General features: G+C 42.5%; 5 protein-coding genes and 1 long non-coding RNA gene across 8 annotated transcripts; 3 read left to right on the top strand and 3 right to left on the bottom strand.

Annotated features, from left to right (window-relative positions):
• On the top strand, window positions 1-2,883 carry LOC124209539 (male-specific lethal 1 homolog). The gene is made up of 5 exons (XM_046607567.1): window positions 1-549; window positions 647-1,402; window positions 1,467-1,591; window positions 1,807-2,046; window positions 2,348-2,883. The coding sequence occupies exons 1-5, from the start codon at window positions 145-147 to the stop codon at window positions 2,439-2,441; spliced, it is 1,620 nt and encodes a 539-aa protein (XP_046463523.1). The 5' UTR covers window positions 1-144; the 3' UTR covers window positions 2,442-2,883.
• LOC124209540 (actin, clone 403-like) lies at window positions 2,869-5,440 on the bottom strand. Its single transcript, XM_046607568.1, has 4 exons — window positions 5,249-5,440; window positions 4,754-4,951; window positions 4,450-4,689; window positions 2,869-4,350 (listed from the first exon to the last, which is right to left on the bottom strand). Exons 2-4 carry the CDS (start codon window positions 4,877-4,879, stop codon window positions 3,586-3,588), a joined length of 1,131 nt encoding a protein of 376 aa, XP_046463524.1. The 5' UTR covers window positions 4,880-4,951; window positions 5,249-5,440; the 3' UTR covers window positions 2,869-3,585.
• Window positions 5,441-6,422: 982 nt separating this feature from the next.
• LOC124209541 (partner of Y14 and mago-like) lies at window positions 6,423-11,654 on the top strand. Of its 2 annotated transcripts, none has more exons than XM_046607569.1 (5): window positions 6,423-6,505; window positions 6,774-6,921; window positions 10,715-10,822; window positions 10,900-10,996; window positions 11,056-11,654. In XM_046607569.1, exons 3-5 carry the CDS (start codon window positions 10,777-10,779, stop codon window positions 11,555-11,557), a joined length of 645 nt encoding a protein of 214 aa, XP_046463525.1. In that variant the 5' UTR covers window positions 6,423-6,505; window positions 6,774-6,921; window positions 10,715-10,776; the 3' UTR covers window positions 11,558-11,654. The 2 variants fall into 2 exon arrangements, with proteins under 2 accessions (XP_046463525.1, XP_046463526.1); XM_046607570.1 differs by lacking the exon at window positions 6,423-6,505 and adding an exon at window positions 6,553-6,670.
• LOC124209542 (biogenesis of lysosome-related organelles complex 1 subunit 1-like) lies at window positions 11,606-12,221 on the bottom strand. Its single transcript, XM_046607571.1, has 3 exons — window positions 12,076-12,221; window positions 11,948-12,020; window positions 11,606-11,888 (listed from the first exon to the last, which is right to left on the bottom strand). The coding sequence occupies exons 1-3, from the start codon at window positions 12,134-12,136 to the stop codon at window positions 11,651-11,653; spliced, it is 372 nt and encodes a 123-aa protein (XP_046463527.1). The 5' UTR covers window positions 12,137-12,221; the 3' UTR covers window positions 11,606-11,650.
• Window positions 12,222-13,743: 1,522 nt separating this feature from the next.
• Window positions 13,744-26,094, bottom strand: LOC124209538. Of its 2 annotated transcripts, none has more exons than XM_046607564.1 (8): window positions 25,686-26,094; window positions 21,241-21,508; window positions 20,720-20,777; window positions 18,312-18,446; window positions 18,027-18,243; window positions 15,745-15,956; window positions 14,698-15,676; window positions 13,744-14,625 (listed from the first exon to the last, which is right to left on the bottom strand). In XM_046607564.1, exons 2-8 carry the CDS (start codon window positions 21,403-21,405, stop codon window positions 14,583-14,585), a joined length of 1,809 nt encoding a protein of 602 aa, XP_046463520.1. In that variant the 5' UTR covers window positions 21,406-21,508; window positions 25,686-26,094; the 3' UTR covers window positions 13,744-14,582. The 2 variants fall into 2 exon arrangements, with proteins under 2 accessions (XP_046463520.1, XP_046463522.1); XM_046607566.1 differs by lacking the exon at window positions 25,686-26,094 and adding an exon at window positions 23,775-23,911.
• LOC124209543 lies at window positions 16,805-24,390 on the top strand. Its single transcript, XR_006880951.1, has 2 exons — window positions 16,805-16,963; window positions 23,778-24,390. It is a non-coding gene; the product is annotated as an uncharacterized LOC124209543 (long non-coding RNA).
• Window positions 26,095-26,300: the final 206 nt, after the last annotated feature.

Raw genomic sequence — 26,300 nt, 5'->3', positions numbered from 1 at the left:
GCCAGATGGCGAAAAGATCTGTCTCGTGTTGTCACAATACGCAGCTTCGTTTTATTTTTCCGAATCAATTTTAGATTATTTTCTAATATTTGTGACCTTTATTGCTTTAACATATAGATTTATTATTTGGCAATCACTCACGGCATGCTACTCATGCGGGGAGCGACATCTGATTTAAAAGTTATGGCCGAATCGGTTGATTCGGTCGGACATGCAGTGTCTCGGTCTACGGCTACTACCGAATCTAGCTTCAAAAAAACGAACAAGAATCTACCGGCCAGCAAGAATAACAACAAGACAAGTGATAATTTCAAGTCTCAATCGCCATCAGAAGATAAAGCCATTCAGTATGGAGGACTTCCTTGTGAAACTGATCACATGTATCACACAAACTTTACTGACGACTCCAGTAAATATCGGGAACTTGCCAATGAAGTTGCCAACCTGAAAGCACTAGTTTTATTCCACTTGGATCTCATCCAACAGCAATCTGAATGCAATGCAGCAAAAGACAAACAGCTATCTGCTTTGAAACATGAAAATGAAATGGTTGGTTTGTTTACTATTTTCACACACTATCGGGGAATTTCATCCTCCCCGCTACTTTCAAAAGAATAAACAATTGTATTTTTTTTTTACTTTCTAGTTGCAACAAAAACTGGAAAGGATGGAGAGAAGAGTTCAGTTGCAAACTTCAAAACAAAAGAATGAAGTTGTAGTAGAGGATAACCTTCCAACTGGTAAAGTTACAGATCCTCTGATGCATCAAAGTGGAAGTGCAGTTGTTGGCAACATGATGGCAACTCGAACACAATCCAAAGTTTCAGGTACCTCTTCAGTACCTCACACTCCTGAACAACAACAATCCTTCCCAAACTGTGACAAACTTCCCACAGTTGAAGAAATTCCCAGAAAACGGATCAAAACCTTGCTACCAGTGAGAACGAAACCCTGCCCAAGTCCACCTCCGGCCAAACGAAGAAGAACGACTAAATCATTAGAGTCTTCAGAATCTGAAGATCAAAAACCTGTAGCTCTTCCTAATGATAACATTCTCGACGATTTAATCAATCAAGCTGTCGAAGAAGGTGCCATCATCAACCTGAATGACTCAAATGTTCCTAGTGATCATATTATTGAAGCAAAAGTTGTTTTGGAACCTTGTTCTTTACCTTCACTGCCTGTTGAAAAGGAATCGTCTCCATCAGAACTTGGTGTATTGGATGCCCCCATCCACCCGGAACACAAACGGATTCAAGAGTGCCTGGCTCAAAAGCTCCCTATTCGTGAATCCACTCACCTAAAGAAAGAAGTAATATTGATTACGGAAGAACCTTATTTGACTCACCTCGGTGAATCGTTTAGAGAACCGGAAGTTGTAACAAACGAAGCTCTAGTGGAGGTAAAACTAAATACATTTTTTCTCTCTCCTAACAATCAATTCATTTTATGTTGCCCATTCGCAGGTTCCTCGTTGGATTATCAAACCTTTATCAGGACGAACAGCTGCTCACGGAATCGAGAACCTTGACGACGAAGTCTTTTCCAAACGCCACCTCAAACATGAAGTGGATGAGAAGAGAAGAAAACGGTATTATACAATAGACTTGCGTGCTAGAAAGTCATAACCTGGGTTATGACTTGATCCCATTGATTGCACACACTAGGCATTTATTAGACTTGTTCCAGGGGCGGTTTGGTTTTGGCTAGTTGTAAAATTGGATAACTGCAACACTTGGATGTTTAAGCTTATCACTTCGTTTCCGCTGATTGTAAAATTTCGAGTTTATTACTTTTTTTTCACAGGTGGGATCTGCAAAGGTTCCGCGAACAGCGCCGATATGAGAAGCTTCGAGCCCGTTACGAAGGTGAAGACCGGTCGCAGGATCGAGTTCGAACCCAAGCCCCCGCGGAACTCTCTACTACTACCTCTGGCACTCAGTGCCGCACATTGTGGGCCGAGCCGGAAGATGTCACCCACATCCAAGTGGAACCTTGGCTTCCAGTTTCGGTCTTTGGCATTCCCTTGCCAAACATCGGTCCAGCGTAAGTTTCTCTTTTAAAAACATCCTAGAACAATTAAATGAGACAGTTCCACCCCTGAGACGTTTTTCGAGAGATCACAACCTTAAAAGGAGAAAAACAGAATATTGTTGAGGAATAATCAAGACGCCCGTTCAAACTCTCGCGAAAAATATTTAAGGAATGCTAGAGGTCGTTTTTGATCGGTGACATCACGCTAAAAATGCATTTGAATAATTGACTTGGTCCATAAAGCTCTACGACTCTTTCCGTTTCGAATGTAACCGAAAATAACGAAATTTTTCTTATTTATTTTACTTTTTAGAGATTTTCAATTGCCGTGGAGTAGTAGCCGGTCGGGCGATTTACAGGAACCATTAACCAAGAGACGTCAACGTCGTTCCTATAAAGGGGAATAATGAGAAAAGTACTACAATGAATTTCACTTCCTTTCCGACAGCACCGACCATTGAATTGTTGTTTTATTATTTTTTTTTTACCGACGAAAATTGTATACACGACATGACCATTTCGAGAAGAAAAAGAAAACAAACAAACGACAGGCTCAATCTTACACGTACATTTTTGAGAATATGAAATTAATTTTTTTCACTTCGTGCAGAACAGGTTTACCTTCGTTTCCCGACACACAATTCTTGTTTGTTTACAAGAAAAATTATACTTGACCGATATTCTAGCCTTGTTTGTTTGTCCACACATCTTTGTGTAAAATTCGTTTCCTTTTTTGTATTCCAATGTTTTCCACTTTATTTTGTGAACGGCCAAACAAAATTGTTTCATTGAAATTTTTTTTGATAAAACAAAAGAAAAATGAAATGACACGACTGTGTTGGAAACGATTTTGGTGTATTTCGTGTCCGTCCTCAATGCTCATCACAATAAGTTACACTTTGATCTTGTTGTTCATTTCAAAATTGTCCCCGTTTCCTTCGGGATATTTTTTCCTTTTTTTAATTTTTTTTTGAATTTTATTTTTGAAAATTGGTATATAGAAGGCACCTAGCAATTATTAAGTCTTGCGTCACATTTCTTTTTTCGCGCGTGCAGAAAAAACAGCAGGCAGGGTCGGTGAGTTCAGATCTCCAAAAAGTGGCATGTTACCTTGGCCTGATTGACCATTCCGGGTGTTGGTGGTCCACGTCACCGATCCAGACACAGTTCGGACGGAAAAAGAAAAGCGTGGGCAGAGACATATAAAGAATTCCCAATCGAAAAGAAAGCGAATTAGCTGTAAAAGGGCAAAAAATTGAGGCCAAATAGCAATTTGTTGTAAATCTTTTTTTTTTTTTTTACTTTTCCATAATTATCGCGAAAAAAAACAAAAAAAATAAGAGGGTAGGGTGGTGTAGAGAGGGTGGTGTAGAGGCAACCCCTGGCAATGGAATGTTGCGGGTCTTGTTTTTTTTTTTATATTAATAAAAAAAAAATTGGAAAGAAAACAGTAAGTAAAAATAAGACAGGATAGTAAATCATCCGGCGGAAGCGTTGAAATGCCGTTTGATGCTGCTCTTATAATTGCTCGTTTTCTTGTGCTGGAATTGTTTAAAAGCATTTCCTGTGGACGATGGAAGGTCCGGACTCGTCGTACTCTTGTTTGGAAATCCACATCTGTTGGAAGGTGGACAGAGAGGCCAAGATGGAGCCACCGATCCAGACGGAATACTTGCGCTCGGGGGGAGCAATGATCTTGATCTTCATGGTGGATGGAGCCAAGGCGGTGATTTCCTTCTGCATGCGGTCGGCAATGCCTGGGTACATGGTGGTGCCACCAGACAGGACAGTGTTGGCGTACAGATCCTTACGGATGTCGACGTCGCACTTCATGATCGAGTTGTAGGTGGTCTCGTGGATGCCGCAAGACTCCATACCCAAGAAGCTGGGCTGGAAGAGAGCCTCGGGGCAACGGAATCGCTCATTGCCGATGGTGATGACCTGACCGTCGGGAAGCTCGTACGACTTTTCCAGGGAGGTGGAGGAGGCGGCGGTGGCCATCTCCTGTTCAAAGTCGAGGGCGACGTAGCAGAGCTTCTCCTTGATGTCGCGAACGATTTCACGCTCGGCGGTGGTGGTGAACGAGTAACCGCGTTCAGTCAGGATCTTCATCAAGTAATCGGTCAGATCACGGCCAGCGAGATCCAGACGCAGGATAGCGTGAGGAAGGGCGTAACCTTCGTAAATGGGGACGGTGTGGGAGACACCATCGCCGGAATCCAGCACGATACCGGTGGTACGACCGGAAGCGTACAGGGAGAGCACGGCTTGGATGGCAACGTACATGGCGGGTGTGTTGAAAGTCTCGAACATGATCTGTTTCCATGGAGGAAAAATAAAAGAACAAAATTGTTGTTTAAAAATTTGACACCACAAAACCGCAGTGGAAAATAAAAGGAAGGAACGAAATGTTACCTGGGTCATCTTCTCACGGTTAGCCTTGGGGTTGAGGGGAGCTTCAGTGAGGAGGACGGGGTGTTCCTCTGGGGCGACACGCAACTCATTGTAGAAGGTGTGGTGCCAGATCTTTTCCATGTCATCCCAGTTGGTGACGATGCCGTGCTCGATCGGATACTTGACGGTCAAGATACCACGTTTGGATTGAGCCTCGTCACCGACGTACGAGTCCTTCTGACCCATACCGACCATGATGCCCTGTCCAACAATTGATAATTAATATTAATCATCTAGTAATAATAGATGAAAGATTTAAATTCACCTGGTAACGGGGGCGGCCGACAATGGATGGGAAGACGGCGCGAGGGGCGTCATCTCCGGCGAATCCAGCCTTGCACATACCGGATCCGTTGTCAACAACCAACGCTGCTACTTCATCGTCGCACATTTTGTTTTAGGGTAGTTTTCTTGAGACGAGCGAAACGTAAAAGTAAAAAAGAGGATTCGACGGAGGGGATCCCTGTTGGTGTGCAAATAACTTTTCGTTAATGTGGGTGCAATTGACAAAAAGAATGAAGAAGTCAAGAAGAATGTGACGCGCACTCGGTAACGCCCATCAACCACTTGTTGGCTCGATTCACACCAATTTCTTTTCTTTTAACCAAAAATCACTTTTTGAACCACTTGAACGTCGTGAAAAATAGCAAAAGAAATTTCTTTCTCGTAGACAAATTTTTTCCAAAAGATTTAAAAAAAAAATTAAAGTAGAAATTTAAAAAGAGAAGAAGAAAAAGTTGCAAGAGAAGAGAGGACCCACCTTGGTATCGAACTATTCCTTGCCGGGGTGCCGGTGCTAATGCGCTCCTACACCACCGAGTGCCGGCTTTATATAGGGGGCGCTGCTATCAAAGTCCACAGCAGCAGCAGACAGCCCTACTGGCGGGCTACGGCTACGGCCACTAGAGTTTGCCCATATTGGGACAGACTTTTCTACACGCCACACACACACTATACAGATATGGTCCTGGAATCAGCCCCCCTGACTAAAAGAACAAAATGACGTCACAATGAGACAACAACGGACACTTCTTCTTAATATTTGATAATGCCAATAAAAAACTTGCGTGGATTTCAGCAATCAGACTCTTTTTTTGATTCAATTATATCCGTCATCTTTTATGAAATAACCTAAATAAGGACATGGGTTCTCAAATTGAGCCAATCTGTAAGGCGGGTCGGGTATAGCCAGTGTTTTTTAAAAATATTTCCCATTTGACCTGAATGAATTTAATCGCCATTTTGGAAATCGAGTTGGCCCGCAGGGATGATGAGCAGTGCATCTTATTTTTTTTTTATTTACTGAGAAAAATATATACACGCAACAGGTTGTTGTCTCCGATCGAGCTCGGTGTTTCACCTGAGAGCGGCCATTTTGATTTTTTAGGGTAGAACAAGTGGAGGGGGGGGGATGCACTGCTACACGAACGGGAAAAAAGCTTAGGGGTTTCAACGGTTTTTTTTGTTGTTTACTACCTGTGTAGCATAGTAGCTTTTAAATAGCCTTAAAATAAACTTTGATGAGATTATCAGCGGATGGCTCGTGTTATACATCTTTTGGCGCGACTCGAAGAGAAAGTTCACCTGGGAGAATTGATTACAACAAAAGGTTGTTTGAAGGGGGGGGTTAGAAGAGAAAATGGCTGACATGTCTCCCCTCTTGTTTCATCTTTTCCCGTCATCATCATTTCCTTCTTTCTTCTTCTCCCCCCACCAACTAGAACTGTTTTTTGTTTATTTTTTATTTTTTTAAATTTTATCATATTCGGCATTCCGATGGTGGGCCTTTTTTTCTCCGTCTGACTGTGAAGTCTTTCCAGCCAGCCAATCAGAAAGTACGTGACCATAAAAGGCAATCTTAAAAACCGGCTTCCCTCACTGGCAACGTTGCCGCTCGAGGAATCCCTTCCCCCACCCGCCGGTTGTTCAATCCGTCAGGTGGCGTTTCTTCTTCTTCTTCTTCCCACGAGTGGCTGTGATGCAGCTCAAAATGGTCTTTTTTCTTCTTCCTCGGCTGGTAATAATTTATACACACACACAACCACTTGTTGTATAAAGAGATGAAAAGTCATTCAACCGTAATATCGGTCGCTTGAAATTTATTGTCGAAATTTTGAAACTCTGCTCGAATTTCTTTGATGGACGATTATTGCTGTTGTTTTGAAATCATTAGATTCGTTCGGTTAGGTTTCGTGGGTTTTATTTTATGTGTTTTGTTTCTGTAGTTAAGGGAATGCGTGTAATGGAATCAAATGTGCGTATTTTTTGTTGGCCCCAACCTGTAGGTAAAACAAGCGAGTCCATCTTTTTTATTGTGAGAAACCCCCAACGGCGGACGGAGTGAACTAAAATAACGTCGTCTGGCAACAAAAACCCATTTTCTCTCAAATCTTCTGGCATCTTCTTCATCTGTTTGCCCTTAATTAACATTTGGTAACAACATTTTCTCTCATTATTCTTTTGATCGTGTGGGACAGGTGGGTTATTCGTATGACAAGTTCTCATCATTCGGTCGCATTGACGAACGTCGAAACGAGTTGGTAGTCTGATGAGGTTTATCGCCAGTTTGTGTGACACGCACAGAGATATCTCGATCACGCTCTGTTGAGGAATTTATAGACGACATCCTTCCTTCCTGCTCGACTGATTTACTTGCTCTTGGATCATCAGTGGGGGCTACTGACCGGCCACATGATGTTGGTTTTGGAACTCAACCATCAAAATGGTGGCCGGGATGTTCATTGTCGTGTTCCGGGGTAAAAAATTTATTTTTTTTAAAAATGAAAAAAAATGAAAATCTCCGTTTCTTCGTTCTGTTCACCGTGTGGCCGCGCCAGAAGCTATTCGAACGAGAGCAACAACCGAATCATTTTTTTTTCTTTCGCCAAAACGATTAAAACGGTCGTGGCCGGCTCTTTTGTCCCGCAGGAAAAAGAATCTCTTCGTTATTTTTTACGCTTGAAGAATTTATATTTATTTTTTCTCCAGACGTTGTTTCCCTCGTCAACAGTTTTTTTTTCCCCGAACGAACGACGCCATTTTTTACTTGTACGTCACACACACACACAACTTGTGGTAATTTGACGAGGGGGATAGTGGCTTCAGGTCATCCTCCTTATGTTAGGAACTGCCCATCTGTCATTATTGAGAAGACTAATAATATTTGAAGGGGGGAAAAAACTCACGTTCGGCCATTTTGGATTTTAATATCGGGATAAATTTTGTTTTTTTTATCAACTATAAATTGACCTTGGGACACTGGGATCTGGATGCACTCGTCCAACACCATGTAAGGACATGTTTAAATCGGTTTTTTTTCTCTCACACACTTTTGAACTTTTGAGGGTCTTAAATGTTTTTATCAAAGAGTTTTTGTGTGTGTGTTAATCTGTCAGTTAGAGAACAAAGTTCAAGTCAGTTGTGTGAAGAACCGGAACATGAGAATCGTCTTTTTTTTCCCATTTTCAAAAGTAGAGAAAGAGAAAAAAGCGTCCGACTTTGGTGGTGGAGAAGAACGTGACTTAATATGGTCAACTTCGTGTGTTTATCCGACGAGAGAGAGAGAGAGACGAAGCTTTCACGCAGGCACCGGTTTAGTTCTCGAAAAGATTTTTTTTTTCTTTCTTCCTATTCGTCGTCGTGATCCCCTCAATTTTGTGTGGTTTTAACCGTAATTTTCTCTCTACAAGAGAATTTAATCCCGAAATTAAGTAGACAAGATAAAGGAACCCAATCAAAATGTCAATGTCGAAACAAATGAGTTACAGCTAGGCGATAACTTTTGTTTTTCTCAAGGCTTCGGTCAGTCATCGATGATGATGTAAATAATCTGACGTGAGTCATCAAGTCTAAAAATGTGACGTCATTCATTTCCGTTTGGTATTTGCGCTAATCGAGACAGCCAAGAAATTACACAATGGGCTGCTGGCTAAGATTAATCGTTATCTGCCAAAAGGCCAAGTGGTGGTGTGGCGGAAGCGCAACCCGATTTCAGACGAAATGTCTACATGTAAAAGAGCAAAGGAGAAAATATAGGTAACCAGGCGAGACGGTGGCGCTGCTGTCGCTGTTTCACGCCGGCGTGGGAGCCGGCGTGAATATATGCGTCGCTTGACCATATATGGTAATGTTGGTCTTTTTGGTTTTTTGGGGGCTGTTGGTTGTTTCTCCCCTTTGGTGGGTGCGTACGACATCAAGAGCTTGAAAAGGCCACACCTCCCTCTTTTTTCGGGATGGCCCACATTGACACACAAAGTCACGTCACGTGACCTTGAAGAGGGAAGAAGACGAGCAGCAGCAGTTGAAACACTCAGTTCCTGCAGGCAGCACATGTGTTGAGGTTTTAGCGGGAGACAATTTACGTTGACGGATCCGCTGATGATCCGTTCCAATCGGCTCCCACAACAATGCGTTCACCGAGACTTTGTGTCTATTGTGAAAGAATTCAGGCGACAGATTGCCGACGCGACCTGAAAGAGTAACAAACACACACCTGGCCGAAATAATAATCATCAACTGGCCGTGAGCGAGTTCGGCTGTGCAGCACATAACAGAACATTTGACTGTGTTCTCACCATGTGATGCGCGTGAGCATCACCGGCACCGTGCGGATTATCACAGATGGATGAGCCCGTGATCTGGGTGTATGTATTTTGTGTACGTTTTGGGAAATGAGAACAAAAAGTAGGACGAGGCCATTGCACACGAGGAGTCTGCTGCCAACAGGATAGGACCTTATACACCTGGGCCCCGTTCGTTCACCAAGACGATGGCTGGTTCACGCTAGAATGGGCTGGCTCTAGCATCTTTTTTTTATTTTTTGTTGTTATTTTTCTTTATTTTTTTTTACCGTATAAAGTTCTACATGCCTTATATGGTCATCTCTCGTTTCTTTACACACATCGAGTCCCCCCAACCACCTCCTTTCGTGATCCAAAGGTTCGCCCGTTCTGCTGCTGTATAGGAGAGTTGGGGTTTGATCGAGTCGTGATCGAATGACACAGCAACGTTACCTGATACGGGATTCCGTGACGGCCCGTCCTCGTTCCATAGCTGAAAGATATTGACTCGGCGGAAAGGGGGGCGAATGCCAAATAATTCCCTAAATGATGGCCAGAAACGAGCAAAACTGATGACTGAATTTGGTAACGTCTGTACGGCACACACTGTACACATTCATCGGAAGATTCCCAAAATAAGAGCTAGAGGATATCCCTGGTCAAGGTGAATATGCTCTCGCGTCCCGCGCTGTATTCATTCGTCACAACAAGCAGCCGAGAAAACCGATCCTAAAATGGGCGACGTCAAGTCATCATGATTTCTTCGTCTCTTTCTCTTTCCTAAAAACTTTTCTCTCTTTTTTTCGGGTTGACCATAAAGGGCCAGCCAGAGAAGAAAACAACTTGTATGGAGAGAACTTTTTGGGTTGCTCCTTAACTCTTGAGAGCGAGAAAGTGGCTGACGCGAGCGCGCCCGGTAGATTACCTTACAAGGATCTCTCCACCACCACCACCAGTCCTCTCTCTTTTCTCTCTACAGTCTGGAAATCTATTCGACAATAATCTCTGGCTGAGACGATGGGCACGTGGGGTGAAAGGGTCTCCCAATAAAGAGTGGGCCATCCTTTTCTCTTTTCTAGTCGACAAGATTGTTTCCATCCAGAAGAAGAACCAACTTTTTATTTTAATTTCCTTACAGGGTAATGGTTGGTAACTGACCGGACCAATTGTGTGTCTTGTCCAGGGTTTTTTTTTTGTGACCGAATTTTTTGATTCAATTGATGTTATTGATATACATTTTTGGTTGGCGTAAAAAGAGTTATAAGAGAGAGGCGCGGCATTGTTCGTCTTATTATGGAACTGTTTTTTCGCGCTGTAGAGAAAACCTTTCTCTCTTTGACCTCGCGTGCACCGGCTCATACCAACAATACCAAAACAGGCGCTATGCGAAAAAAAAAAACCTACCTCTCACCCGTACACGAAGATATATATATTTACACTGAAACTTTCTTCGTTCGCAATCAACAAAAATCGAGGGCCACATTTTCTAAGGAAAACGAGCGTCGTGTGTTCGTGATGTTCTTCATTTTTCATATCCCAGGATATATAATATTCATATGTTTACGTTTTCTTCACGCATCACGAGCAAACTCATCTGGCTTTTCATCATAAATGCGGCGCCTTTTTTTCTTATTTATTTATACAAGTTATTTGATTTGTTTTGATAGATGGCGGTACTTTCTTTGTTACTGCGCCCCATCTGTCGGTCAAGTCGCAAGCTCATTTTCCAATGGCGGCTACCGGAGAATTTCAGCCCGTGAGAGACAACACAACAGGTTTTTTCAAATTTAGTAATTAAAATAAGCAATTAACTGTGACTGACAAGAAAACCTTTTGCATTTCAAATTTACAGGAGATTTATTTTTACCGGCATCTCGCAGGCCAGATGGAACTTGGAGAAAACCAAGAAGGGTGAAAGAAGGCTATGTACCTCAAGAAGAAGTTCCTGTGTAACTTTTGGATTCTGTAGTTTTTGCATTGTTCTATAATTAATCACTTTTATTTTTAGGTATGAGAGTAAAGGGAAACAATGGGCAAAGTCACTACCTGCCTATCCTGTGGGTATGAATCCTGCACTGGCTGCCGCTCAGTCAGCTTCGCAGAATAAATCCAAAAAAGGTGACCAACCTCTGATACCTGGGCTACCACCAGCAGCGCAACAAGCTGCCAAGAAGAAGAAAAAGAAATCTAAGCCAGAGGTTGAAGTCAAGGAGGTAACTGGCAAGCTGGCAGGATTCACCATCCAAGAACCCAATTTTGGAGTCCCAACTCGTGCACCAAAAGAACCTACTAAAACCCCAGTCGAAAGCAGCACTGCAACTCCCAGTAGTGCTACTGACCCAGCCAAAAGGCTTAAAAACATAAAAAAGAAGCTCAAGGATATTGAAGCCCTTGAAGCTAAAGTAAAAAGTGGAGAGCTGAAAAATCCTGACAAAGACCAAACAGAAAAAATCAAGAGGAAAAAAGAAGTTATTAAGGAAATCAAGGAAATGGAAAATTTAATCAAGTGATGTTTGATATTGGGTATCACAATTCTCAAAAATCATTGTGCAAAACAATTGTTGATGAACATTTTATTAACAAGTAATACACAAAATCTGAATTCAAGGATTGCTGGGACCAACTTTGTATGCATACTCTAGGGCCGTCTCTGCAATTTTAAGATCTTTTTCAATGCTCCTGGCCCAGTTGTCCACATCTCCAACTTCTTTTAAAGCAGAACTAAAGTTTTCAACAAGCTGAAGCCATTGTTGAGCTTGTCTAGAAAAATTGGCAGCATTCTGTTGCAGCTGACGTGCTTCATGGTCCAGTTTCTTTTCATTGAGATAGGCTTGTGCGACCCTGGACAAGAAATATGGCAATCATCTTTCCCCGGAATCGACCACTAAATGGATAATTACCCAACGTTCAGATGATCGACTAACGCATCTGTCAGATTACCAGCAGCTGTGAGGGCTTCCTTCCTCAATTCCTCTACACAAGAAAAGGTTCGTTAACTTTTCGTATTTTTAACATTCCTTAATCTTACCTCTGGTTTCCTTTTTTACAGCTTGTTTTGCCTGATGTTCTTTCAACAAACTGGAAAGCATTTTTCTAACAAAAAGGTCAGATGTTTGTTTGTATCTTCTATTTTTTTTTTCTTTATGCTATGTAATGGGTAGAGCCACCTAGCGACGAGGATAACATTTTTCTAGACTATTCTTAAACAGTCTTGGCGGGAACGAGCTGTCAGTTGATACACGAAGAGGAGGGAAATTCGATCAATCAAACAAATTGGAATTATTCTGCATATTTTTTTGAGTGCTCTCTTTCGAAACTCGAGGGCAGTATCTCGAATTTTCAATCCTTTTAGGGAGTTGTGCGAGGAGCACAACAGTCTGAGCATATTAGGAAGAAAGATTTTTTCGAAAGGTCGAATATCAACTATCAAGTTTTTTCTTTCACTTTGACTGAAGATCTCGCAATTCTTTGAAAGCGTTTGAAAACTATTTGATTAAAAACCTGTGGAATCCCCATAATAGTTAAGGAAAATCCTTCAATTTGTACAGTGGCTTCCTCAACTACAAGGGAAAAGCTTGGCCTTCGGTTCGTTGACAACCAGAACAGAAACTTTTATATCAGACAAAGCATTCGGAACAATTTACCTTTTGCTATTGTTCTATCTTGGGAAACTTTTTTTAAAAAAGACCATTTCTGTTCTGATGCTGCGCACTAGAATCATAGTTGCGGTTGAAGGTTTATTGTTTCTTTATCTAAGTCGCGAAGGAGTGAAAAACCCACGGCCCACCTACTATAAAACTATATAACAAAAAATTGTTTCCAGGTATGCCAATTTGACAAAACGTTTTAGCGCTACCTTAAAAAAATATTCGTTTTACGCGTTCACGCGGAAATAACAAAACCGAGAAGTGGTGAGGACATTCTGAGAACAAAAGTATCCTTTCTTTTAATTTCTTCAAGGTACATTTAGAGTGGTCAAAAGAATCAAAGTCAGGTTCATGGCCACCAGAATCGGTCACCAGCGCTCTGAAAAATGTGTTTTTCACAAGCAATTTTGTTATTCCCGACTTCCCGAAACAATGTAAACGAAAAGAATAACCATCCCAACGTTTATCCCGAAACGTCTTCCCGTTTGAAATATTCTTGCTTCACTCCCACTTAGAGACTGATGACAGTTGAAAGGGAATAATTTTCCTTGCTCTCTTGTTTGTTTTGGCCGTGAATCTGACTAAACATCTACAATGTGCACCACATGGTTCCGAACGTTTTGGAACACGCAAGGGCTTCTAAGAATCGTGATCCAAGGTTTCGAAAGACGAAATATTATCAGCTGTTTAATTAAATCTCACTATCCATTAAGATAAAGAATTGTTCCGTTAGTCGATCAAACCAAGTAATCTATTTCACGCGGGACATTTGCCAAGTAGTGAACAGAGAAATCGTCGCTGAACTGAAACTTCTAACGGTTTTGATTCTTGTGGAATACCAACTGTAATTTTCTTTGTGGGTAAAGATGTTTTCCCTGACCCCTAACAGCTTCATTTCCAAACCAAGACCTGTCCTCTTTCATTTGTTTCTCGCGTAAATACGGCCGTTATTAAGCAACCGGCTTTGTCATTCCGTAATTCGGCCACGGACTCGTGTAATCGTCTTACTCTTATTAGTGAATCTCACAATTAGTTAATAAATACGCGAGTTAGAAAACACCACATTTTATTTAAAAAATCACAACGGACAAAACACGGCTTTAGCCCTCAATCCGCAAAAAAAATAATAATTATGTAATACATATCAATCAGTTAATAAACCCCCGAAACATCATTTGAAAACACTTTGTGAAAATAAGGAAAAACACACAAGGGCAAACAGAATATTAGGTCGAAACTTCACAGAACAGAGACCCGAATAGAAACATGTATCAATGAAGAACCATCACGTTTTTTGTTTGTTATTTTTTTATTTTGTTTTCCCGAAATTTCGAAAGGAAAGTGGACCGATCCCACAACGTCGGATCAAAAGTAAAACAGCTTTCTTTTAATTAATTACAAACATGGGGAGGTAAAAAAAAAAACAAGTTGCCACAAAGTGCATTTAATTAAAAGTAAAAACAATTCTTCAAACTAAAAGGAAAAAAAACCCTCACGAGAGTTAAAAAATGTACAAAGCACACGAACACTCAAAGCAACGAAGACCAGCGGCCGCGCCTTGAATTTTTGTTTCTATCCTTTACTTTCGGTATAATATGTAAATACATTGATGCTCGCATCGTAATCAATTTCCTCTGCTCCTCTTCCCGTGGGCGATCAGTCGAAACCAATATTTATGATTTATTCATAGACGACTGTAATAAAATACTAGAATTCTTCTAAGATTGTGTGTGTGTGTGTTCAATTGCTGCCGGTTTCGATCGAAACACCACGACGATACGCGACGAAATAGGAAATCTTGAAGCTTTGCTGCACCGTTGAGTGTTTGTGTGTTCTCATTTTTAGGAAGGCAGGAAGGTTTAGGTGGCAGAAACTGTGAGGTTCTCAATTACCACATGTCTACCCGATGAACGTCATCATCGCTAGAATGTCTGTAATAATTGTCAAAAAATTCATTTAATTCAAAAATTTCCATTGCTCATTTTCTTTTAAAGAAATAGTACCTGGAACGATCGGCCTCGGCTGCTGCACTGATTTTCGCTGAAACGGTCGCTAATGAGGAACGCTGCTTATAACTGCCCGTCCTGTCCAAATGAATGGCATCAGCTTCTTCGTTGGATATCCGCCTCATTGGCGTGGAAGCCCCGGAACCTCCTGTCGTGGAGGTCGACGGACACGCCGGAGACGGAGCGATATGGAAAGCCGATTTGATGATGCTGACGATACTCGTCCGCTCTGGCCGCTCTGGCTCATCCCAATCTTCTAGCGCTCGATCGATGTGCGATTGCCGCAACGAACTGTTCCGGCTGAATCGTGACTCGTGCGAATTCTGGCGTGACGCTGACGCCCGGAAGTTGACGGTTGTGATGGGTATGTTCTGTACCCTTTCCAACTCTTCTTCTTCCGACTCACTGGACGATGACTTTTCCGACTCCCAAATGGGTTCTGCTATGGTTGTTTTGATGATTGGTGGCTCCGGCGTCATGCTGTGAACATCCGGAAGTGTTTCCACTTCTGACGTGTCCAAAGACGGACCCAGGGCAGCGCTGGATGGATGTAATGTGTTTCCATAGACATTGACGTCGCGGAATCCCACCGATTTCGTCGATTTACGAGACTCGGACCGTGACGTCGGCCGCGTCGGTCCAGTGCTGAATGTCCTGTGCGGATATCTCCACGGCGATTTCGGCGGGTCGAGTTCCATCGACGGATTATCCAAGCCGAATTTCATGTCGTTGTTGTCGCCGCCGAGTGCCCCATTCTGACGCTTGGAGAAGCGACGGAAGATCCTTGACCCGAAATTGGCGATCGGCTCTTCGAATCTCGATCGCCTTTTTCCGACCTTGGTGTCGTGACTCTCCTCGATGATTATGTGACGGTCGTAAGGCGTGTCGTAATCCAGTTCAATGACGGTCGAGAACTTGTGGGGGTAGGCGATTTCCACCAAGGTGATGATCAATCCCAGTAACGAAACGAGCAGCCCTGGAACCAATTGAAATTGTGAGTTTTTAGGGTGAGAAAATATCGAAGGCTTCGCATTTCGTCCATACCAGCGGCAAGGACGAGCCAGAAACACCAGCCGTAAGTGAAACTGATGATGGTGTCTTCGAAGCGGATGAGCAGCGGCCGACTGGGTACGTTTATGAAGTAAATCAAGTTGGAAAGGAGCATGAGGCCGCCGGTGAGGAGCATCATGTAACCTCCGTAGACGGGCACAGTCACCAGCATAATGTTCATCAGTAACCAAGCGGCGAACGACGCCCTAAATAAACCAATGAATGAATAGAGCTGCCACGCCCGTTCCCAAGTGCTTGTGTGAGACGAGCGAATACTTAATTAGTTAAACAGAGAGAGAGTGAGTCGATGAAATCGTAAAAGAAAAATACATCAGTTGGGCAAAGCAGGTGAGAAAAGAAAACAGAACTCGAGTTTTCACGTAGCCGCAAAGTCCTTCTGCTTTAAAGTCGAGTTCTGCTGAAATGTCTTGGGAATGCGTAAGGTGCGTTATGGAACTTTGCGGTTCAGTTGCGGCTGGATCATTTTCAACAACGGACAACGATTTTCCCTTTCGAGAGTGGTCGCCCGAATAATCCGCATCGTGCAAAACAATACTGTGAACTATAACTATAATCTTCGCTACGGAAATAAAAAGAAATACTCTGAAATAACAACTACCGCTTTCCTTTTTTTCTTCGGATATCTACTAGCCCTTGTTTTGTGATGATAATTAAGTCAAATGAAAGGCGTCATAATCCTTAAAAAAAAGCGAAACTTTGGAAGGTGCGCCGGATCATTTCTAACGACAGGTGGATAACAAAACCGGCCGTTCTATTAAAATGTCGTTGAATAGAAATTTCAAATCCGTAACTAATGATTGCAGCATTAACAGTTTGAATGAATCGCCAGACAATAATTCAAAATTTCACTAAAAGTTATAGAACATTAAACTTAAGGAGGATTGCATAAATATTTATTGGGGCGTGTTATAACACGTTTTCAATATTCAACCCCTTACTTCTATTTTCCATTTTGTTGACTCTTCCTCTCTTTTTTATTGCTTCATTGTTTGCAACACCCACCCAAAGTGTTTAGTAGTTTATCTGGTTGCCAAGTGTGCGTTTCTCAATTCACAGTGTGTGTGAACTTTACTTTACTTGAATGGTGTTGAAAAACTGTTTGCAGCAGTGACTTTGTGTTACGGACAAAGATTTTAGAAAAGGCTGTGGGCGGCATGACGGCAATCAACTTTGCGGATCAACTTCCTTTTCGGTAAGTCGTGATTCTTTGAGCTATGCACACTGTGAGTCCCACTCGAAACGCCCACCTAGACTCAGATATTTCCGGTTTTAATTTGTCATGGGGTCAAAATGAGAGCGCCACCCACCCAAAACTGCTTAATACTTTTCACGAAACGGTAGTAAAGTATTATGTTATTTGTCAGTGTAGATGTTTCCAACAGTGGGACGATTTATCGAAGCGTTGCGAAATTGAAACGAATTTGAATATCTTGCCAAACCCACTTGACTTTTTTTTCTCTTGAGATTTTTCTTCCCTTTCTTCTTCGAATGGGCCGTTATTATAGGTGAAAGTCGCTTTGGGGCAAGTGTGCCGGCCATTAGAAAGTGAACACACTCTTTTCGCACGTCATATTTATCCCTTTTCTCTCGTTTCTTTTTACTGGCCGTAAATAGACTGTCCGTTTAAATTTAAACATTGTGCTGAAGATGTTGGCACTTGGACGACTAATAAAAGGATCTACTATAAGGGCCAACAAGTAGTTTATGTCATTTCCTGCTAGTCTGATACAACCACTTTATGGATGGATGTATTAGATCAGGAGTTAAATGACCTAAATTCACATCAGGTACTAGAGAGTGGCTGTTATAACTGCTGTAGGGTTCACTCACGAAAAATATGGAATTAAATTATAGCCAGACTGGCGACTGTGCGAAAATTTCCGATTCAATCGACGTGTCCCTTTTTTGTTATTCTTGTTGCTAAGGCTCTAACTTCCCGGGTCATTGAAATAGAGTAACTGGACACTGGGGAATTGAGTCACTATTTTGAAAGTAAATATTACAAGGGAGCAATTTTCACGAAGGGGAGGTTTTTTTTTATGATAATGTTTTTCGATGGGTAGTACCCACATTCTTTGAGGTAATGCCGGATGTGAATAATGAGCTATTCATTTGGAATTGAGGGTCGTAAAATAGAAAAAAAAAGGGCGATCATAAAATGTCGACGATAACCACAAAAGATAGGGGGGTTGCAGAAAATGGCATTCCAACTCTATTATCTTTTTCTGGGCTTTTTTTTTTATTTTAGCGCTTACCACAAGGCGATGCAGCTGTAATAGCCGGCTTGGCGATAGGTTCGTCCCCATCCGAAACCTTCTTCGTTCAAGCTGAGGTATTCGGCCACAGTTAGGATAGGATACGGTAAGCCTTTATGCAAGGCTTTATGGTAACCATCCACCATATCATCGGGTCCTCTCCAACCGAATCGCTCGTTGTAATCGATCCGGTCGCTCAAATTAAACACGCCAGCAGCTTCGAACAAAAACAAGTCGATTAGCATCGAATTCGAGCCGATGATTTTGTGTGGTTAAATAGCTTACAGCGAAGAGTGACATTGACGTGATTGAATCCAATGTGGATGCCCAATTTGGCGATTATTTTCTCGTTGGAGAAGGCGCGGTAACTGCTCGTGATTTGCCCTTCTCCGGTGTGCCATCCGCATCCGTTGCCGGTAACTGAAAGTAAAAGTATACACAATTTTCATTTAATCTATTCTCTCTCTTGATGGATTTATGGGCCGTTTGTGCGTGTCTGCTGGGAGTGTACAGAAATTGTTGTTATCTATTGTAAAAAAGTCACGCTTGATTGTCTGTACGTGCAATTAGTCATGCAGTGCAGCGACCTCGTCTCTTTTTGGGGCTGTAGATTGTTTCCTTGTAGAAAAATGGGGCGCTAGTGGGAAAAGAACAAGAGGAATCGGGCCTATGCCACGCTTGAATAGAGAATGTGTTTTGTGTTTGATTTCAAGGTAAATTTAGACGGGACGGGAGCGAGCACGACCTTGAAAGTTCTCTTTTCATTTCGTTTTTCAAAAGCAGGAGCGCGGTGTATATCAACAACTCTTATCCATATACCTTATGTCTACTATCTCCTACCTTTTTCCTCCTCTCCTCTCCCCCCTTATCATAACGCTGGGCCTATGTTACACCTTTCGAAGGCCGCGTCGGTCGTTCTTTTTTTTCTACAAAAGTTTTGTTCCTCTTTTTCGGAGGCTTGAGGCCCCGGCAACGGCAAACAACTGCGTTCCCTGTTGTTGTCCGTCCCGTGTTTTTGTGCCCAGTTGTCGAGGCCATGCCACTTGTGGAATGTTTTTACCTTTTTATTTTCTTCTTCTTAGTCTTCTTTTCTAGATACTTTTCGGCTCAATAGCAAGACAGATTGAACAATTCCGACTATACGTGTAGGTCAGGTACACTGAAATTGCTCACCGTTAATAACATGCTCTGCAAAGTTCAACGGCTCATCACCTGTCCAGCGCCCCTTTTGTGTTAAGGGGTTCTAAAAATGGTAGACAACTACCCCCTGTGCATTGACACATTTGTAAATGCTGAACCCTACATTTAATTTGAAACGAAATTGAAAATCTAAAAATATCAAGCGCTGTCAACGCGATTGGAATTCATGTTTAAACAATGTTATCGGTTTATAGTCGAATCAATATTTGGAAATTGCAAAAATGTTCAGACTACGTGATAATGTTCACGTAATTCCTTGCCAAACTGGAGCTCGCATTACTCTCTCTGATTTAGTGAAAGTGGTTTTGATTTCGGGAAATGTTTTTTGATTGTAAACGCCTTTTGAGAAAGAAAATCACGGAGTTTTCCGGTCTAGGGAAGCTCAACAAATGGCCAATGGAACTACTTTTTTTTTTTCAACGTATGAAAATGTGTCAGACAAATGTTTCATATCCAAAGCTGTATTGTTCCCGAATTTTCGCACCAAGTTTTGTTTATTCTTTCACGCTGCGAGAAAAGTGGTGGCTCGTAAATGAATAAAATTGTAATTGAATAATTAAATCTAAAATTTGTTAATTTCATCATTGTGAGATGAAATAGGAAGTGACCCAGTTAAGACTTGATCGCTCATCCGCACAGCATGTAATTTTCGTAATGTAAAGACTTCGATATACTACACGGAGGCACGTGCAAACTCATTCCGCACACCGCATAGTGTGCGGAGTAATCGAGCCGTGCAGCCATGTAATGCTTGTGAATTCCCCGCCGTTCTTTTCCTAGCTCTTGTTTTGCGTTAACTTTTTGGAGGTGACGTAATAATCGGGAAATCATTGAATGGAACTTTGTGGGGGACTGAAAACGAACAATCAGCCAGAAACTCAAGACGGGGAGGCGGTCCGCCCTATCTCTCTGTACATTGCGGTAGTATCGTTGTATAACCATGGAACCTCAGAATAGTGGATACTATACATTTATTTAGCGCTAAAAAAAAAAAGAAAATGAATCGCTCTCCGGTCTAGCTCGGCTGGATGCGAAAAAACGACAAACCGAAAAAGAAAAGAAGCTAAAAAAAAAAGATAATGAAATTTCACTGGGGAGCGGCGATTGCGAGAGTCAAACAACTTGCGTCAGATGAGCCAAGAAACTGGAAAAGTTCCTTTTTAAAACTTTAATTTTCAAATGTATTTTTTTTTTTTTAAGAAGAATGATACGGCTGGTATAATAATCTACGCGACGAATCAAGTTGTAGGAACGCATACATCTATTTATTAATTCGAATGAGTTGGGACTTTCTCTAGAAAAAGGATCCGACAGATGAGCCATCCCGGTAATAGTTGAGCTTCTCGGCGGGTGTTATTCTATTAATCGGAGGGGGGTTCTTCCCAGACCAACAAAGCGAATTTGAACGATGTCTCCGGGAAATTGTCCGTAAAAAAACTTTTTGCGTAGGTTTTTCTTATGTAAGAGCCAAGAAAATGTGTTGGATAACTTACCGAGAATGACGGCACCGACGAAGAGGCTGATGGTGACGCTCGTGAATGTTGTAAAACGCTGGAAAAGAATTTAAACAATGAAAAATTTAAATAAGTTTTCATTCGTCAAACAGAGAATTGAGGACGCAGTGATGCAATGTACATAGTTATTTTTGTTTCCCCACTTCACGTCAGAAAAAAAAAAACCATCATCGGCCGGCCATTGGCAATTCAAAGTCTAGCCGTCTCTATCGTCGTGAAAACAACAAACGGGACCCTTTGGGGCCGGCCCCCGAGATATTATGACCCAAACTGAAAGAAAAAGTTTTTGTTTTTTTCCCCCTTCGATGCTGCGGCCGGCGAAACAAGTGAAAGTCTTTTGACAAGATCATTGGTGGTTGCCATCGTGAGGCTGAGCTGGACAAACGACGTCCATCAAGTCTTTCGGTACTGTGAGACGACCGCCGATCACGAAATGCCACACGCACAGCCTCACGAAACACATTTTTTGGTTTGGTTTGGTTTGGTTTGTAATAACTTACTTCTTTGCGCATGCCGGGCAAGACGATGAGGAATGCCACAAAGAGGGTGATGGCGATGACGCAGAATGTGATGGTGGACACATCGCCCGTCACGGCCGTCCTGTTTGCGCGGTCGTAAAGCGTCGGTCCACCGTCGTGACGAAATGCATCGAACCAGCCTTTCATTGTGGTGCTGCTGCTGGTATTACGTCCGTTCACTTTTACTGGTCCTCGACTTTTGACTGGATTTCAAACTCTGCACGCACCTGCTGCTGTGGCTGCGGACCACCTGAAATAAAATGAGAGGAGGTGATGATTAGACAAACCTTATAGTACTGTATATCGTGCGCCGACTTAATAAGAGCAGCAGCTGTCGATGGTTGTTTGTTTGTTTCGCCTTGAATTTGTGTTTTGCCCACCGTTCATCCTTGAAAAACAATTCGGAATCGCGCGGCTGTGTTTGTATTTCCTACTTTGACTAATTGCAAGAGATTTTAGAAGCGGAACCAGAATCAAACGGGCGGAATCCCCCTCTAAAAAGTCCTCGGTGGCTACGGGATTGCGTGAAGTTTGGCCTTCGTCCCGACCGACACGTTCGAACCACCTGCCCATATTTGGGCGTGTTTTTTTAGTCTCTATGACTGTCCACCACTGCGGGGGATGCCATCTGAAATGCTATAGGATCTTGTGAGTGTATGTCTTGTACATGAGCGCATGTGGCAGCTAGGAGATATTTCCCGTTAAGCGGATTCTGCGGAGGAGGATTGTATTTCCTACATCTATTGAAGTGGTTTGTCACATTTTCAAGTAAATCATTATCCGAATTCCCCTAAGTCAAACGACCGGATGACCCCAATAATACCGTTGCGGATGAAAGGAAAAGAAACTAAAAACTTCCCCCTTTTGGGCTGCTGGACATTCTCTATCGCCTACGAGTACGTTGACTTAGTATTTACACGAGAGTTCTTTGTAGCCTATGGAATTCCCCGATTCATTCCATCATTGCTTTTCTTTAATGAAGTGACAGAAGGAAAGAAGAAAAAAAACCCCAGAAAGACAGAAGACCCCCAAGCAGCTCCCATTTGTTAGAAATGAACGTTCCAATGACGTTGTCGTTGGTCGAAATATTTGTTGCGGTGAACCCGGAATTGAATTTCGATAGTTCGTGAGGCGATCGTTAAAGCAATTCGAGCGTGTTTGGCACGGTGGGGAGTATGCGGATGTTGGGTGTAGTCAACATAATAAAGCTGATCCTTATTGCTTTAAGGTGTGTCTACTAAACACTCGAAAGAATCGTTAATTTGTCTCGCTGTTATGATTAGGTTTAAGCGATTATTGTATAGCTTTGAAGGCCAACGTCATTTTTTCGACGTTGTTCACAAGTAATCCTTTCCCAAGGAATGCGCGATTATGACTCCGTCAATAATTGTTTCTTTCTTTTGTTGTTCACATCAAGGGGGAGAAATGTTATTAAAAGAGCTCGAGGATTTACATCGACCAAGGGCGCAGGGGCTGACACTTTTTTGGAAAAAATGAAACGTAAACGATTTTGAAATGTCCGTCGAAATAAGAAGGATCTGTTTGTTGAAACTGACATTGTTTCATTTTCCAATGGGGGCAAGATTGACTGCTGACGAGGTAAAATTCCTCTTGGTCGTGATGGCGGGCGTCCTCGATTGAAGTAAACAGAAAAATGTTATTTTCCCTATAGTGGTGGTCAGATGATAGTTGGTTGTTGTCAATGCCCAGCATGTCCATTCTAATTCTGGAAAAAATGGGGTCCTAATTCTGGAGAGAATCTGGAATGTTTTGAATTCCCCGTGCTTCACTCACGAATCATGTCGTTGCCAAACCCGTTATGATTCAATAATGGATGAGACGGAACGACCGAGTTCTCCCCCCCCCCCCTTCAACGACGACTTTCTCTTTTTTCTCGAAAAAATCCCAAGTCAAAATCCCAGACGTATAAAAATGTTTTTTTTTTTTTTTTCAGCTGCTGCGTAACTCTCGTTCAACCTTGCACGACGGGTAAATTTTGTCTTCTTCAAGTTTAAACTTCAACCCCCTCGAGTTAGTACAGCAGCAGCGAGCTCTTTTCTCTTTCTTGTGTACAAGAGCAGAAAACAACAAAAGATGATGTCCTCTCTTTCTCTTTTTCTTTCTCTTTCCATCGACGGCCAACTTTCTCCTGCTGGACTCTTTTTTTATTTTATTTTTTTATTTTTATTTCTCCTCTTCTTCCTATCGTTCAAATAACACGACACGCTCGGCTCTGGAGAGAGGGAGAAAGAAAGAAAGAAGTCATCGGGACCCGAAATCTCTTTTCACTTCTTGCCTCGGGCTGCGTGTGCCGTGTTGCTTGTGCGTGGCACTAAAGGAACGAAAGGAACGAAAATGGAAGAAAGTCAAAGAACAACAGAAAAAGATACGACGGACATGTGACAATTTCCCCCCCGCGTTTCGTTGACGTTCCCTACGAACTTTTTTCTGTCTCTCCCACACAATTGAATTAGAACAGATGGTAATTATTATTATTAGGTTTTTTTTTTCGTTACCAGATGACTTCCTATGGAGTAATGAGACTATCCGGAAGGAAATGTTGTTGTTGTTGTTGTTGTGTCGCGATGAAGTCATTTTACAAAGTCTTGCGCCTTGGAGTCCCGCACGTCTCGACGACGGCTGACCGTGTCACGTTAAAGTTTTCAATTATCCACATCACATTGAAACGTTACTGAACTATAAGATTTTCTGATTTCCCTTTCACTCTCAGTCGACGATAAGAAATTGAGTCGTGAATTCGTGACAATTTGAAACAAAAAAAGCACAGTCTCAAGAGTCTCTGACGGGAAACAGCAATTGCAAATCAAAATCAACTTTGAATCAATGGAGAGTCGAAAAAGCGGACTTGAAAGCGAGCCGAAGGCTGGCTGGCAACTGGCTCGAGTCTTTGGCAGTTGACCGGAATTGACGACGACGACGACGAAGCAGAAGGCGCCAGGCACCACCACCACCACCAGGGAGCTCGATAAATGTGCTGCTGGCTCGGCCAGGTAGTCTGAGCTACACTGGGCAGAAAGTGAGAGACGCGAGGGAGCTAGCAGCCGACAGGAAAGAAAGAAAAAAAGGGAAAAGCGCCCACCGCACTCGACTGCAATACCAAAGAGAGAGAAAGGGGAAGAAAAACAAAACAAAAAAACAGCCACCACCGTGAGGGATACCAGCGCCAAACACTTTTTGGTTATGGCATTATTCAGGTAGACAAGACTAGACCGCAGAGGTGTCACTATCAGCGTTCATCATCAAGCAATTTGTTGGATAAGGAGACCTCGTCTGTCCGGCCCATCTCTTTATTTTTTCCCGCAGCGTCACGACGTCTCTCTGGCAAATTCAAACAGTCGAGAAGACGTCTGCTGAGTCACATTTTCTGCCACTGTGCGTCCCCGGTCCCGATGGCAAGATATTATTTCCAATCCCAAATCCTTGCGTCACTCTCATCCTTGGGACGGTGAATTTTTCGGGCGAAAAATTTTTGTTTTATGCGGTATACGACCAAGCAGTGGAGGTCATTTGGAAAATAAGTTTTTTTTCAAAGAATGGCACACGTTAAGGACTTGAATGAAGCAAGCGAAAATAAATACTATATAACCATATAGGCTAAGATGACGACATTGAAGTGAAGGTCGGCTCGACAGATGCGCGCGATCTCAATCCGCCCAGATCCTCGATAAAACTAGAACGCGTTGCTTCTCCTTTTTTTTAAATTTATTGACAATGTGTAGTAATAAGAGTAAGGTGATGAAATCAAAAAATTTCAACAGGACGCGATCGCAGCCTCCCGGTGAAATATTTTTTGGCGCCGATCGACCGGGCTCCCATATAATTTCCAGTTGAAAGGCGTTACTAAAACTTTGGGTTTTGATGTGTGTGTGTTGTTGTTGTTGCACACCTGGCCTCTTTTCTAGCTCTCACAGTCATCGATGGATGCAAATGTTGAGGCTGGCCATCCATCGCCTGGTGACTTAGTATCTTCGTATTACTCGACCAATCTCATTATGCTCCACTGAGCGTCCAATGAAAAACGAAAGTTGACACCATTTTTGGTTATGTTAACTCTCTCTCTCTCTCTCTCATCCATGTTGATTGTTGAACTACCCCCCGACTACCCCTCTCGTTTGCCGGTTTGACGGATTGTTAGCGTGAGCGAGGCTCGAGTCTATTATCCAAGTGGATCAAACGAAAGTGAAAATGACTGTTGGTTTCCGTTTGTAAACACTGATGTGGGTCAAAACCTAATACACCCCGCGGAATAAAAAAATGCCGAATTTTTTCGCGTTGTCTAATCGGAATAACAACATCGTGTTTTTGTTTTTTTCTCTCCGCGTTCCGCACGCTTACAATTAAACACGGCGCGCATAATCCCGTTAGCTATTACGCAAACTCGCCAAAAAGAAATGTGAACAACTTACGGTTTGTTTGTTGATCCACGTGTGTGTGTTGGCACGTCAGTAGAGAAGAAATAATACAAGAACCGCTGGGACGATCAGCACCGACTTGGTTTTCAAAAAAATTAAAATCAAATGTTCACTATTGAAATGGGTATCGAAAATGTTGAAGTGTTGCTGCAAGGTGGAACAAGGTGCAGCAACGGGTCGAGTTAAACAATCCGGGACGGTGGGTTTATCGAGACTGAGCCTGCAATGTCACTACCGGCCCATAATATGGGGAAGGGGAAGAGAACAGGAGACGACGAAAAAGAAAAAAAAAAAAAGAGAGAGAGAGAAAGAAAGAAGGAGAACCCCAAGAAGTTTAGAGGTCCTTTGGTGGTGGGACTGGTGGGTTGGCCCGTCGCTTTTGTCGGTTGAGGTTTTTTCTTCTTCTTCTTCCCCCTTTCGTTGAGAGCGGAGTAGACGGACGATGGGATGTGTGGTGGTGGTGGCTGGCGTCCCCTTCTTTCTTCTCCTTGTCCACCCACCCACTACTACTGGAACCTACACCTACCTACCTCTTTTACCTGGGCCAGCAGCCAGGAGGAGGAATATAACTCGTTCGTATCAACTACACAAGGTCATCCTGAAGCTGCT

Source organism: Daphnia pulex, chromosome 12, assembly GCF_021134715.1.
Source record: "Daphnia pulex isolate KAP4 chromosome 12, ASM2113471v1".
Lineage (NCBI taxonomy): Eukaryota > Metazoa > Arthropoda > Branchiopoda > Diplostraca > Daphniidae > Daphnia > Daphnia pulex.
This window is presented reverse-complemented; position numbering and strand designations above follow the sequence as displayed.

What these genes read in the sequence shown, in the direction of transcription:
- LOC124209539 (XM_046607567.1), top strand. Translation starts at nt 145, where the DNA reads ATGCTACTCATGCGGGGAGCGACATCTGATTTAAAAGTTATGGCCGAA. An exon ending in GATGAGAAGAGAAGAAAACG is followed by an intron (nt 1,592 to 1,806) that starts GTATTATACAAT and finishes TTTTTTTCACAG; the next exon opens with GTGGGATCTGCAAAGGTTCC. An exon ending in TTGCCAAACATCGGTCCAGC is followed by an intron (nt 2,047 to 2,347) that starts GTAAGTTTCTCT and finishes TTTACTTTTTAG; the next exon opens with AGATTTTCAATTGCCGTGGA.
- LOC124209540 (XM_046607568.1), bottom strand. Translation starts at nt 4,879, where the DNA reads ATGTGCGACGATGAAGTAGCAGCGTTGGTTGTTGACAACGGATCCGGT. An exon ending in TCGGCCGCCCCCGTTACCAG is followed by an intron (nt 4,690 to 4,753) that starts GTGAATTTAAAT and finishes ATTGTTGGACAG; the next exon opens with GGCATCATGGTCGGTATGGG. An exon ending in ACCGTGAGAAGATGACCCAG is followed by an intron (nt 4,351 to 4,449) that starts GTAACATTTCGT and finishes CCATGGAAACAG; the next exon opens with ATCATGTTCGAGACTTTCAA.
- LOC124209541 (XM_046607569.1), top strand. Translation starts at nt 10,777, where the DNA reads ATGGCGGCTACCGGAGAATTTCAGCCCGTGAGAGACAACACAACAG. An exon ending in CGTGAGAGACAACACAACAG is followed by an intron (nt 10,823 to 10,899) that starts GTTTTTTCAAAT and finishes TCAAATTTACAG; the next exon opens with GAGATTTATTTTTACCGGCA. An exon ending in CCTCAAGAAGAAGTTCCTGT is followed by an intron (nt 10,997 to 11,055) that starts GTAACTTTTGGA and finishes TTTTATTTTTAG; the next exon opens with GTATGAGAGTAAAGGGAAAC.
- LOC124209542 (XM_046607571.1), bottom strand. Translation starts at nt 12,136, where the DNA reads ATGCTTTCCAGTTTGTTGAAAGAACATCAGGCAAAACAAGCTGTAAAA. An exon ending in TGTAAAAAAGGAAACCAGAG is followed by an intron (nt 12,021 to 12,075) that starts GTAAGATTAAGG and finishes TTTCTTGTGTAG; the next exon opens with AGGAATTGAGGAAGGAAGCC. An exon ending in GTCGATCATCTGAACGTTGG is followed by an intron (nt 11,889 to 11,947) that starts GTAATTATCCAT and finishes TTTCTTGTCCAG; the next exon opens with GGTCGCACAAGCCTATCTCA.
- LOC124209538 (XM_046607564.1), bottom strand. Translation starts at nt 21,405, where the DNA reads ATGAAAGGCTGGTTCGATGCATTTCGTCACGACGGTGGACCGACGCTT. An exon ending in TGCCCGGCATGCGCAAAGAA is followed by an intron (nt 20,778 to 21,240) that starts GTAAGTTATTAC and finishes ATTCTTTTCCAG; the next exon opens with CGTTTTACAACATTCACGAG. An exon ending in GCCGAGGCCGATCGTTCCAG is followed by an intron (nt 14,626 to 14,697) that starts GTACTATTTCTT and finishes CAATTATTACAG; the next exon opens with ACATTCTAGCGATGATGACG.